Source organism: Aptenodytes patagonicus, chromosome 5 (genome assembly GCF_965638725.1).
Source record: "Aptenodytes patagonicus chromosome 5, bAptPat1.pri.cur, whole genome shotgun sequence".
Lineage (NCBI taxonomy): Eukaryota > Metazoa > Chordata > Aves > Sphenisciformes > Spheniscidae > Aptenodytes > Aptenodytes patagonicus.
In genome coordinates, this window is record NC_134953.1 from 42,594,192 (window position 1) to 42,607,016 (window position 12,825).

At 51.8% G+C, this 12,825-nt stretch overlaps 1 protein-coding gene across 1 annotated transcript; it reads right to left on the reverse strand.

Annotated features, from left to right (window-relative positions):
• Nucleotides 1-206: 206 nt before the first annotated feature.
• LOC143160442 (lipase member M-like) lies at nucleotides 207-8,224 on the reverse strand. The gene is made up of 10 exons (XM_076338171.1): nucleotides 8,211-8,224; nucleotides 4,563-4,682; nucleotides 4,075-4,192; nucleotides 3,410-3,608; nucleotides 3,185-3,294; nucleotides 2,736-2,872; nucleotides 1,887-2,033; nucleotides 1,330-1,401; nucleotides 837-902; nucleotides 207-654 (listed from the first exon to the last, which is right to left on the reverse strand). Exons 2-10 carry the CDS (start codon nucleotides 4,662-4,664, stop codon nucleotides 421-423), a joined length of 1,185 nt encoding a protein of 394 aa, XP_076194286.1. The 5' UTR covers nucleotides 4,665-4,682; nucleotides 8,211-8,224; the 3' UTR covers nucleotides 207-420.
• Nucleotides 8,225-12,825: the final 4,601 nt, after the last annotated feature.

Consider the following 12,825-nt stretch of genomic DNA (forward strand, 5'->3'; position numbering starts at 1 on the left):
GGCTCACAGACAAGGTCACTTTCCACCCCTCCTTCACCTAAACCCACAACCCAAAGCACACGCTCAATTTCTGGAGTAAAATTTTGTGCTGGCAATGCCCTGAGCCAGCAAAAGCTGAAAAAACCCAAACAAACAGGGTCTCCTGCACACCTCACCCCGGCAATGGGGTGCAAACAGAACTCCAGTGAGGTCCACCAAGCAAAGGGTTGGAGTTCAGCTGTGATGCAAGAGTTTATTGCAATCTCTAGTCACAGAGGGCAGGCAGAAATTACACCATTACATTTAAGGCATTAAATCAGTGTGGAATAGGGTGATACGAGACATTTTTAAGAAGGGAAGAGCAGAGTGGCAGCCCTCACACAAAACCTGTGCCCCCAGGCACATGGGAATGGGTGGCTCCTCCTTCTCGGGACAGCACATTCATGGATTTTGCTCCATCAGAGTGACCATCTGCCTGTACATGCGCTGAGGGGCGTCCCAACCCCAGTGGTGGTCAAAATGGTTCCAGTCGGGGAAGTGCTCATGACGAACGAGGTTGGTGATGCGGGGGAGCAAGCGCTTGGTCTCCAGAGGGGGATTCACCCAGTCCTCCCCACCACTCCACAGGGCGGTCGGCACTGTCATGTCTTCTATCCTGTACACGGGGGGAGTGGCCTGGGAGGGGGGAAACGCTCCAGTTATTCGCAGGCTCTGACACTAATAGCACTAATGGATGGGGTGTGCTGTCCCTGGCATCCCAAAGGACTGGGGCAACTCTGGCCACTGGAGGATGCTGCCCCCATCCTGGTCCTAGCCAGCCTCATCCTTTGCTCCTCCTTCCACAAGTCCCCATTTACCTGGTTGTACTTCTCCTGGTTCTTCTTCCCATAGTCAAACTGCTTGAACTCCCCAGTTTTGGCAGTCTGGAAAGCAGAGGCAAAAGGTTAACCCTGTGCAGGTAATGCCCTGGATCAGCCCCACCGCAAGCAAAGGGCAGCAGCAGGATCCAGGTGAGCGCACTCTGCCCAGCACAGCCCTGGTGTGGCACTTGCTGGTGTCTGTCCCGTGGGCCAGAGCAAAGAGGGAGTCCCCAAAACACCTACATGGGGTCCTTACCCGGGATGGAGATGAGCATCTGGGTGGCTCTGCCTTGGCCAGCCAGAAGCAGTAGCTAGGAGCTGTGGCTTTTGAGACGCCTTGGTGCAGCAACTTAAAAATCACTTTTATTGGCTTTGTCTGATTCTACCTCCTTACCCGTCTCCAGGGTGAATGAAGCAGCATTGTAAAATACCGTATTCCCAGATTAAAAGAAAAAGCATTGGTTACAGTCGTTATAAAATCAGTCTCTACCTGTCCCCAGTGGAGAAGAGTTTTTACTGATGTATAGTCTGGAAAATGAGCTAGGTATACATCCAGTCGGCTCTGCAGGAAGGAAGAAGTATTTTCTAAGTGAGTTGGGAATGATGAAAATCTGTCTAGGCAAAAAAAATCATTCTGTCTTATAACTGCAATATAAACATTATATGCTCCAGCAGCTTTATTCTGTTCAGAGCTAGGAGTAGCTTTTAAAGGTAAACCAGTTAACCACCACTTTAAAATGGAAATACAACTGGTTCAGTCAATTTTTTGCTATTTTTTTCTATAAACTTGTTGCAGGTCAGCAGAAAATGAGGCAGGAGTTACCTTTCCTTTGCAGACAAGACCACAAGTGATTCTTTCCTACTGAAGCCTCCATTAGGTTTAACACCCCAACACAACTGAAAGAAATCTCCAAAAACCGCTGCCTTGAACAGTGCTTTTCATACCTTATTTTGGCTTTTTATACTCATTTTTGTATTTCATTAGCTATCTCCAGGTGTCTAGGAAAACTGGAGATGACTGTGACCTAGAGAGGCTGATGCACTCACCACATTCAAGTTCTTCTTGTTGTACCCGCCAATAAGGAAGATCTCGTTTTCACAGACTTCAGCTGTTAGCAGGTTGCTGCACGTCTTGGCAAGGGTGGCTCTCTCCATCCTCCCCACCAGAGTCAGTTGTTTTGTTCCAAATATTGCCTGCAAGAGCACAAGGAAACAGGTCATGGCGGGTCCTGCAACACATGTCCCCTCTCCACAAGAACCACTTGTCCCCAGCCAGTGCTGACAGGCAACTCCTCAATATGGTTGTTGACACATTTGGGCTAGCCAGCCTCATGAGGAGGTTGACCCACGGTCACACCCAACTCTCAGAGCAGCATGAAACCATCACCATCCTTTCTACACCATGCTGTAGTCCCCATCATCCTCATGCATCCTCTCTAAGGTACCAGCTTCCAAAGCTCAGCCCAGGATGGCCAGACTCATACCACTTATCTGCCACCTCTGTTGACACATGCTCCTCAGGTGGAGCACATCCAGGGAGAGTGCCAGCTCCCCTTCCAGCCTTTCTCCAGCCGCTGGAGCAAAGGGTGGAAGGGAGGTGGTGTGGGGCTGCTCTGAGCTGGGCTATGGGACTGGGGTGTGGTGAGGTCAATAAGCAAAAACATAAACAGGAATGATAGAGAGGTATGGATATTTTAAACAGTGAAATCTGGTTGTGCTCGACTGGGTGGAGAGGGACATCCCTGCTGTTTGGGATCTTGGGACCTCTCATCTCCCCACACGTGTCTCCAACGCCTGCCACAGGCATGGGCTCAGTGCACGGCGGCAACACGAGGAACATGAGTTGCTGAAAGCTCCGGGGTTTCAGTAGTAATAATACACAAACACCTCACGTACCTTCAGTACCGCATCTGGTAAAAACGCTATCTTTAAGATGGGGCCTTTGACGTGATGAAAGGTGTAGAGAGGAGCCAGTGCAAAGAAGAGTTTGATTTTCTCAGCCAGGTGTGGCATGCTTGAAAACGCTATGAAACCTGAAAAGCAGTGAGAGATCACAACGATAACCCCAACAGCAACAATGCTCATCCCAGACCTCCTTTTTGAGACATAGGATTTGAACAAAATTAAATGCTCCTGGATGTCAGCACAGCCCAGGATGGCTGGGCAAGACATAGCAAACCTCTCCCATGCAGAAGGACCAAGAAGCCAGGTAGGAAAAGTGGCTGCATGGGCCAACGCAGCCCTGTCCTCAGCAGTCTCCAGGTTGGGACAGATATTGATGCCCCTCTCCCATGGCATCCTGGCGCCCCGCCCCCACCCACTGCCGGCTCCTCCTCCTCACTCACCCAGAGAGTTGCCTTGAGCATGGCCAACGTAGAACAGTTTCTCCTGCCTGGTTTGCCTTAGGATGAAGCCCACCATGGCGGGGAGGTCATATATGGCCATCTCGTGGAAGCTGGGGAGCAAGGGGAGAAGCTGGAGGAGGTGCCCATCTCCCAGCCTCCCATGGACATCAGGTGGTCGGTGCTGGCAGCCCAGAATCCCAGCCCCACCCTTGGTGGCATTCTCACCTGAAATCCCAAAACTCCTCTTGGTCGACAGAAAGGTTCAGGTGCCGTCGGGACCAGCTGTTCCCCCGGCTGTTTCCAATCCAGACGTCGTACCCTGTGTCTGCGAGGATGAAGCCCAGGCTGCTGTTGGGGAGGTTGTCCACCCAGTCACCACCATCTAAACTGAACCCATGCACTATCAACACAGGTGACCTGGCTCCTGAAAGAGGAGAAATCGGGTTCTTCACACAAGAAAACCCCTTCCCATATGGAAATAAAACAGTTCTGTGCATCTCAGTATTATTTTCTGCAGGCTGCACATTAAACTTTCTCTCCTCCCATGATTTCCCTGCCTCTGCTGGTGCTTGTTTTGTTTGAAGGACTTTTGCCACCCCTGGCCCTGAGCTATCAGGAAACCTTGGACCAGGGCAAGGGGTTTGCTCCAGCTAAGGAGCCACTGGGGCTCGCTGGGTCACGCTGCCCCATCCCGGATGCAACAAAACACAATAATGAATTCCTGCATCCCCAGGGACAGCTCAAGGCAGCTGGGCAAAAACTTCTTATCCCTCTTCCAGCTGCCGAAACTGTGTCTGAAGGCACAGGCATTCACACTGGCTTCCCCTTGCACACTGCCTCATCTCTGAGCAGGGTCACGGCTGCTTCACCCTTGGTGAAACCGAGCCCACCTGAGTGCCCAGCATCCCCCTTGCCATGGGGAATCCGGTTGAGGCTGAGGAAGTAGCCGTCCTCTGTCAGCACATCGTACTCCTCGCTGGGATACCCGTGGAAACGGATCTTCTGGCTCTGCAGGGACAACAGTCCGAGGGGAGAGGGTGACCCGTTTGTGTCCATCATCCTGTGCCTGACCCAACAACACCCACTCCCACCACCCAAGCTCTCCAATGTCACCTCCACCTGCACACACGAGACCTGAAGGTCCATCTATGTTAGAGGAAGACCAGGGAGAGGCCAACCTCAAGCTGAGAGCATGAAGTGAGTGACACCCATGCAAATATAGGAAACTCTTGGTGCCCCAAGCCCTTTGGCTGACCCTGGGTGCAGATGCCAGGGTAAGGGATGGGGAGAGCCCAGCTGGTCCCTCAGGGAGGAATTGGGCCCACCCCATGGGGAAGCCCGGGTCCTGCAGAGGTCTGTTTGACCCCCCAGCACTTACGATGTTCATGAACTGCTCGGGATTGTCATGGCTCACTCCAGCACATGGGATGGCATTGCCCAGCCCCTGGGCCAGGCACAGGGCCACCAGCAGCAGCCACATCTTGCGTCTCCACAGCACCTGGGGGATATCAGTGTTGGCATGAGCAGGATGGTGAGTGCGCCAGAAGCACGAGCAAATGCCGTGCAGCTCCAGCACCGCTGGCAGTGCTGCCAAAGCCTGATGCTGCAATGTGGAGCGGGCATTTCCATCCCAAACCATGTCAGCTGCGGTCCCATACAGGACCCTCTGCCAGGGACTGGGCACTCAGCAGCATCCTGCAGCTGAAGCCAGCTGAGCAAAAGCACCCAGTGGCACACAGGTGACAAGGGCTGGGGGTCCCCAGGGGATGCAGGGGAAAAAATGGAAAGAGGCCACATCTGGCCTGGGGGGCTCTGCGCTGGGTACAGCTGGGGTTGGCAGGGGCTCAGGGAAAGCCATGTCTGCAGCTGCTCTCCTGCCCTTTTGCCCTTCACCAGGACTCCTCCTCCAGACACTACCAGAGGCTACCCAGGTCTCTGGTTTGACCCCACAGAGCTGCTTTTATGGTCCCCACCTTGAGTGTTAAAGCCTGCTGGTGCTGCCGCACATCACCTGGCACAAGTGAGTCCCCTCTCCAGATGAGGGTGACTGCTCTGCGGGGATGTGACCAGCCTCTGAGAGCCCATTGTCCACCTGAGAGCCACATCCACACCATGCAGGTGGAGGGCCACTGGCTTAAGCTTTGCATTTGTAGAAGTGTCTTAATATGCCAGTATTATCTCCCACCAAAATCCACCTCATAACACTTCCCAATCCCCTGTGCAGTTCGGAACCCACCCCAAGCATCTCTTGCTGGTCCAGCTGCAACTGCAGTGTGAGACAAGCAGCCTCCAGCCACCCCCTCTCTGGGAAAAGCATCAGGATGCTGATTCCTTGAAAGCATCCTCCCCCAAGCAGGAGGGTTCATGTCGGAGTTCTGGTCTGCAGGAGCTCCCCTGCTCCATCCCTGCCTTGGATGGTTTATAGCTCATCACCACGTGTTCCTGGTGTGCCCTGCCATCCTCAGCACCCCAGCCCAAGGGGATCCAGACTTCAGGACAGGTCCAGCGAAGTCCATTTCCCTGATGTCCCTGTTGCAGGAGGTAGAAAAGACTCTGCCTCTCAGAGGAGGTGTCTGGGTGCATTTTCCCAGCATACTTCCAGCATGGAAAGGTTTTCCTGGGTTGCTCAGGAAAATGGGAACACCTACCCACTGCATAGCACCATGTGAGCAACAGAAAAAACTCACTATCACACATTAAAAAAAAGTGTCAACTCAAGTCTTGCTCTGTGTTCAAGTCCACCACCAACATCTTGATGCCTACATCTCCCTGTGCAGATGAGGACATCCTGGGATTAAAGTGCTGTGATGGTCAGAGGAAGGTGAGGTCGGATGAGCCTGTGATCCTGCTAAACCCAATCTGGCCCTTGTCCTGCCCGGCTGCCAAACACCAGTGACTAGAGGCTGGATCCATTGGTGCAAAACACCATTTTAAGGTGCTTTTAGGCTATAGCCCCTCCAAACTGCATGTGGAAGGAGGGAAAGAAGCACAGAAGGAAGGTAGGAAGGACAGAAGGAAGGAAGGAATTACAGTGGCTGCCTTCTCACCAGGCTCAATTGCACACGAATGTAGGCAAGACGTTGCAGGCCATGCCTGGGGACATCAGAGACAGACCAAATTACTGAAATAGCAACCTCAGCAAGCAGTGTGGATTACAAGGGACCGAGAAGCCAAGCCTGCACAGGAATTAGGAGATGCCAGAGGGGGCCTCCCCATGCCAGATATAACAATATGCTTCCCTGTGCTGTTTTCCTGTTGCAAAACCTACCCTGAGTTTTCATACTAATTGCATTTTCTTGATGAGCACGTCACTTAGGAAACAGCTTCTTTCCCTTGGGTCTACACCTTGGCTTTCAAGGCTTGGCTGGACCAAACTAGGGCTGGCCTGAGCTAGCACTGGGGATGGTCCTGCTCTGAGTAGGAAGTTGGACCAGAGGTCTGCAGAAGTCCCCTCCAAAAAGCCATGGCTGGCCTGGACCCAGCCAAAGTGGCCTTTCCCCATCCCCTGAGCAGAGAGGTCTCCAACCCTGCCAGGCTCTGCCCCCACGGTCCATCTGCCCTACATCTGGAGCCAGCCCTGCACATCATCATATGCAAGAGGACCTTTCACTGCCCCATGATTGGCAACAGCCCACAGGCCTGTGGTTTCTGTGGCTCACGCCCGGCTCACAACCCTGCACATTTTGTGATGAGGATTTCCTCCACCCAACACCCCCTCACCCAGCTCCTGAGCAGTGGCACTAAGATTTCCCATATGTCTTGGAGGTCACCACCATAGCTGAAGGCTCTGCTGCCCACATCAGTGGCATCCAGATATTACGGTGGCACACCATAGTAACCATGACCTGTGACAAGCTGTGCCACAAAGCCCACAGATGCCAGTGAGAGCACTGACAAGCATTCAGCCACTTACAGAAGCAACTCCTTCTGGTATCCCAAGAGATTAAAGCCTTTGTGGCAAAGGAGGAAGGATTAGTCACTGCGCATACCTGTGGCATTCAGCAAGCAATAATAGACTCCTGGGTTTTGATGTAAAAACACAGTAGGAACACATAAAGACCAGCCAAAATGACAGTCCCCACCTCCTGCACCCAAGCCTCAGGGTCACACAAGTCATCAGAGTTGTGTCTATCCCCAGGTACCCAGCGCAGTCCGGAGCCAGCCTGCGGTGGAGCATTCCCTGCTCCTGCCCCAGCAGGGGAGGACTTGGCAGAGGAGATGTCAGCTCACTGCCTCACAGGGGACCTGCCCATGCTGTCCAGCAAGCCTTGCCTCCACAGAGTTCAACCCCACCAGGGCTGTCTCCTCCAGCCCCCGACTGCCCATCTCCAGCTGGCGCAGCCGCATGCTGCCATGCTTCAGAGCTTCAGCACTGCCTGATGGCACACCTGGGCTCAGACCCCAGGTGTTTTGGACCACTCAGCTCAGCTGTGGGTCCTCCCACTTGCCTCCCGCACCAAGCCAAAGTATGTACCAGAGCACATCAACAAACTTGAGAAGAGCCCAACAGTGCCTTCCTCAGAAGAGAGACTGCAACACGTCCCACCATCCAAATCCAGAACCGCTATCTCTAGTGGCAAACTGCTGCTCAGCTGTGAGTCCCTGGGCATAGGCAAGCAGGACGGAGGAGAGCAGAGATGGTCTCTGCTCCTTCTCAGAGGTGCCATTCCTCATGCATCAGCCCTGGGTAATCCAACCAAGCCAAAGCTAGGGGTGCAGGACACCCCATCCCCTCCACACAGGTAAAATGGATGGAGACCCAGGAAAACATCTAACCACAGCACTCCCTCAGCTCACTGGGAAACACCAGAGCTCATGCTTGCAAAAAACGAGGAGGTCAGATGCAGAACTGCAAAGCAGACCCTTCAGAGAACACTTTAACTGCAATGGTGACCAAAACGCCCAAGTTCTCCACGCATAAAATGAACAACTGGAAGGATAATAAAGACTCTTGACTCAGTTGGGATCCTTTCTTTCAGCAACAGTCTGAGCTAGAAGGAGAGCACACATTGCACATCAACCTGACCTGCTGCTCCAGGCCCGTCCGTGCAGTCAGGAGGATCGGCGGCACTGAGTGAACCCATCCTCTTAGCTTATAAATAGACAGGGAGAGGCTGGGACTTGTCCGTCAACATTTGAAAGCCCAGTCACTCTCCAATCACACTGCCTGCTTTTCCTCTCCAGCCCGATGATTCAGATGTGGCATCCCGAACCCCAGGGTCTCAGCAGCAAAGCGCCACATCTTGAAGGTAGTTAACAAGCTGTTGGGCAATGTCCCCATCACCGGGAACACCCAGGCCTTGTGGCATCCTGCAATTGGGAGTTGCATTTTTGGCATACCTCTGCAGAGGGATTCCAGCTGCCTCGTCTGTAATACGAAGGGCAACATGGTCTGGGGTTGCCAGAAAGGTCACCAGCTGCTCATGTTTAGCTTTCCTGGTGTAGGTACCTGTTGGCAATGCATGTCAGCTCTGCATGTCAGCAGCAGGCACAGGGATGACCACGCTGCCTAGAGGAGGTGGCGCAACCATGCCTGGGTTGAAAGGGAAGAGGCAGAGCTCACCCAGGAAAGGAAGAAGAAATACCAGGTTCACATGACACTGATGGTCCGACTTTTATCAGTGTGGAGATCCCAAGAGTGGAAATCCAAAGGGTGCAAAGCAAACTCACGTGGGCAGACGTGACAATCAGCCCTCCACGATGGCTCTGCGTCCACAGGCCCCTTCAACCACATGTCTTCCAGCCCCACCACCTCTCCTCCTGCCAGAAGAGCAATGGTGGTGGGAAGGGACCTCTGGGTTCTGCATCCCAGCCTCCCGCTCACAGCAGGACTGTCGCCAGCAGCCATGGCTCTGTCTAGCTGAGGTGGACCCATGTGACTGCAGAGCAGCATCCAGGAAAAAGCCAGGTGGAGGAAAACAAGCATAACCAGCCTGGCATATGGGACAATCATCCCTGAGCCAGCAATTAATGCATTAACGGTTTCTGGTCTACTCTATTTCACAGCTCCTGTGCAGTGCTCACTGAGCATGAGGGACGGGTGTCCCACCTGGGTGTACTTCCATATGTCTCATGGTTGAGATATTGGACCTCTCCACTTTCTGTCAGCTGGGGAAAACAGGACAGTCAGCATGGGAGCTGCACAAGGTCATAGCCCAGATCCTCTCTTCCTTGCACCACCCCAATGGACCCTCAAGAGCTTGCTGCGAATCTGGGACCCCCTCTTCTCCTGGTGGGATGTGGGTATTGATGCACAGACCAAAGCACAGTGGCACCTGCTGCCAAGCCAGGGCCGGTGGAGCCCTGGGACAGCAGGCTCACAGTTCACACGCCCCAATGTATTGCCTTTGACTATTGCCATTGTCCCTGCATGTAAGATAAATAATAAGATCTGAAATATTTGCCATAAACATTGTTTTGAAAGTCCTCTCCCCATGCCACAGCCCTGCTCATACCCTCCCTGGGCATTTACTGTCAGCCACCTCTGGAGACGTGTCTGCCCTGGCCATGCTGATGTGCCCTTGGTTTTGAACTGCTTTTGGATGTGACTTTCATGGCAGCAAAGATATTAAGAAGGGTTGCTCCTGCCTGTGGGTTATGCAAGTCCCAGGAAACACAAGTCTGACAGGGGAGTCCCAGCTGGTGTCTTGATCTGAACAAGCAACAAATGTGTTTTGCCACCATCAGGTCTCTGCAGGACAACCAGCAAGTCAGGCTCTTTGCAGGCAGCTTCAAGTCCAAAGTCTGTGATGCAACAGGTCATCTGGGTTAAAAGAAAGCCCAGACCAGGACCGAATTGGAACCCACTCATTTCACAGCACAATCATTCGATATTCAAGTCAGGCTGCATCATTTCCAGGGCCAAATCAGCCTGACTGGAGAAAACCCCTTTCAAACCAGCTCTAGCTCTCTTCCTTGGGTCCTGACTCATGAGCCTTAATGGCAGTTTGTATCAGGTTATTCAAGAACATCACTTTGGAAAGCAAATTGGATTTGTGCAGCAAGACATGAGGTGATAGGTCTATTGCCAATGGCTGCCTATATGTTGGTCTAAGGCAGGTTTGCCTGAGCAGGTTGCTCTTCCTGCAGCCAGGTGCATAAGAGACACAGATCTGCCCTGGCTGAAGAGGATGTAGGTGTCTCATGCACACAGCGGCAGCATCCACTCCATAGATGCTTACTTCTTCTTGAATTAGGGTGCCAGCACAAATGTCACCATCCTCCCTGAGAAACAGAGCAGCCTGTTCCCACGCAGTGGGAGGATCTCCATCTTACTGACTGATATGTTTGTTCAGTGCTACCAAAACAAGTAGGTTTTGCTTTTGCACCAGATTGCTCTGAGGTGGTGACTGCAGGCGATGGAGATGTCCTACCCTGTCTTCCATGGACCAAGCTTATCCACAGCCCTGGAAGGACAGTGTCACCTCCATTGAAGGAGCTCAAGGAATGACAATGTTTCCTGGAAGGTGGGGAATCAGCCCAACAGAAGACAGAATGGGTCACAAAGTGCTCATGACTTTTGGAGTGGTATTACTAGTGAGCAGAATATTTCCTCTGTCAGTGTGAAATACCTCTGGCTTGGATGGACCCACGCTTATTGTGGTTTTCACCAACAGAATTACTGTTTGCTTGTTTTCCTAAATTTAAATGCTCACATGAACATTTAAATGCTCATGCAGGATGTGGCACTTCGCAAGAGCTTCATTTAATTACAGGGCCTTTGGGCGCCGTTCCCCACACCCAGCTGAGGTCCTGGAGTAAGCGGGCTGGTTCAGTAAATCAGTGCGAGGATGTAACCATTCACATGGCATTTCTTTGAGCACAAATGTCAGTACTCAAATTCAGGGCTCACGGTGCTGATAGCACAGTCCAAGCAATCCAAAAGGCAGCATTTATTTACCTGCAAACTTGTCCTGTAGCCTTTTTCCAAACTCTTTTACAGTGGCTTGTGCAAACCAGAGCATGTATCTGTAGTGCTTCTGGTGGATATAGCATGTTCAGCAGAGGATGTTTAGTTTTTTGAAGAATGTGGAGAGGACACAGTGCAAAACCAGTTTGGGGAGGTTTTTTTGAGTCACGTGGGGTATTAAAGAAAATGCAATGAAACCCAAAGGAAGCATAGGAAGTATAGAAGACTTGCAGGAACATTTTCACTGACTCAGGCACCTACAAACATCTCTGCCAATGACCTTGCTGCTCATTGCACTCCTACTTGGTCTGGATGGCCATGTTTGCAGCCTCTCCTGCCTTGAAAACAGCTACACAGAGGTGGCAAAATACCAGGCTAGGAATGCCCTGCCCTAAGTGACCTTTCAGGCAACGTCAGGCATGGACCTGGCAAGGCAAAGGTGAGCGTTCCTACAAGAAAAAAGAGTGAAAACCATGCTGAGAAGTGCCATAGAACAAAGTAGGCATTTAATCATCAACTTGACCAAGAAAAAGATCCAAGGCTCCTTTTATGCAAGATGTTGTACCTTGCACTGAAAGCCTCAACCACAGGTATCCAAGAAGAACATAAACACAAGTAAAAGGTTAAGAAGTGGCAGAAAAAGCCACTGACATGTAATTGCTAGAGCAGAAGACATGCAAGATATTACTGGATGCCAAGAAGGGGAAGATTTTGCAACAGCTTCCCATTTGGGGCAAGATGCTTTTGTACTTTAATGACTTCTATGCAGCCCTACAACATTACAGGAATGGTATTTCCTGTATCAACACTCCTAAAGTGTTGTCCCAAGAAAGGCCAACATAATAAATTATCTCTTGTCCAGTGCCCTGCAGAACAAGATCAACAGTTGGTGAAAGGTCCAGCAATACAGCCAGATTTTAGGGGGGAAATAATTCTCAGTACATGTAATTAAGCACTGGAACAGGTGCCCAGAGTGTTGATGGGATGCCCATCCCTGGAGATGCTCAAAACTGAACAGGACAAAGCCCTAAGCAGCCTGATCTAGTTGGAAAATCACCTTGCTTTGAGACTTGCTATAGACTAGAGACCTCCAAGGGTCTGTCCAACCTAAACTACGTGCCTGTCTGAGGAAGGCTAAAGAGCAGAAGCACAGCAGGAGAGATGCCCCAACTGTTGATTGACACACACACACTGTTGGACCAGAGGACTGCTAGGCAGATGAGGAAGTCTCCTGAGCAGAGGCTTTGGTGGGACTAACCTCCACAGAGGAGCTGATCAGGAGCTTTGCAAGGTAGGGACAGCCAGGACCACTCTGCTGAGCCACCCAGCTCCACAAAGCAGGGTCCTGTGGCAACTCAAGTGCAACAGAGGCTGTTGAAGCTACAAAGGAGGGCACATGGGTGTACATGTCTGAAGGCACCCATCGCAGGAGTTAAGCAAGCATCAGTGTGCCTGAGTTCCCCAAGCTCCTCCTGCTCAGCAGAAAAGTCCAGCTGTCCTCTAGACCAGCCGTTCCCTATCCAGACACCATCCTCACATGTGGCAGCCTCTTCTCTGGAGACCTTCTGAGGTTACAAGACCTCCTGTAAGGCCCTAATTGTGCTTTTGTAGTGTAAAGTACTTGGTGCAGAGAAAACATTGCTTTGTTTCTTCCTTGCTCCATAAGTTACAGGCATTGCTCCCATCAAATATGGAATATGACTAATGCTGGGTGTGTCTGTGTGGCCCTCTG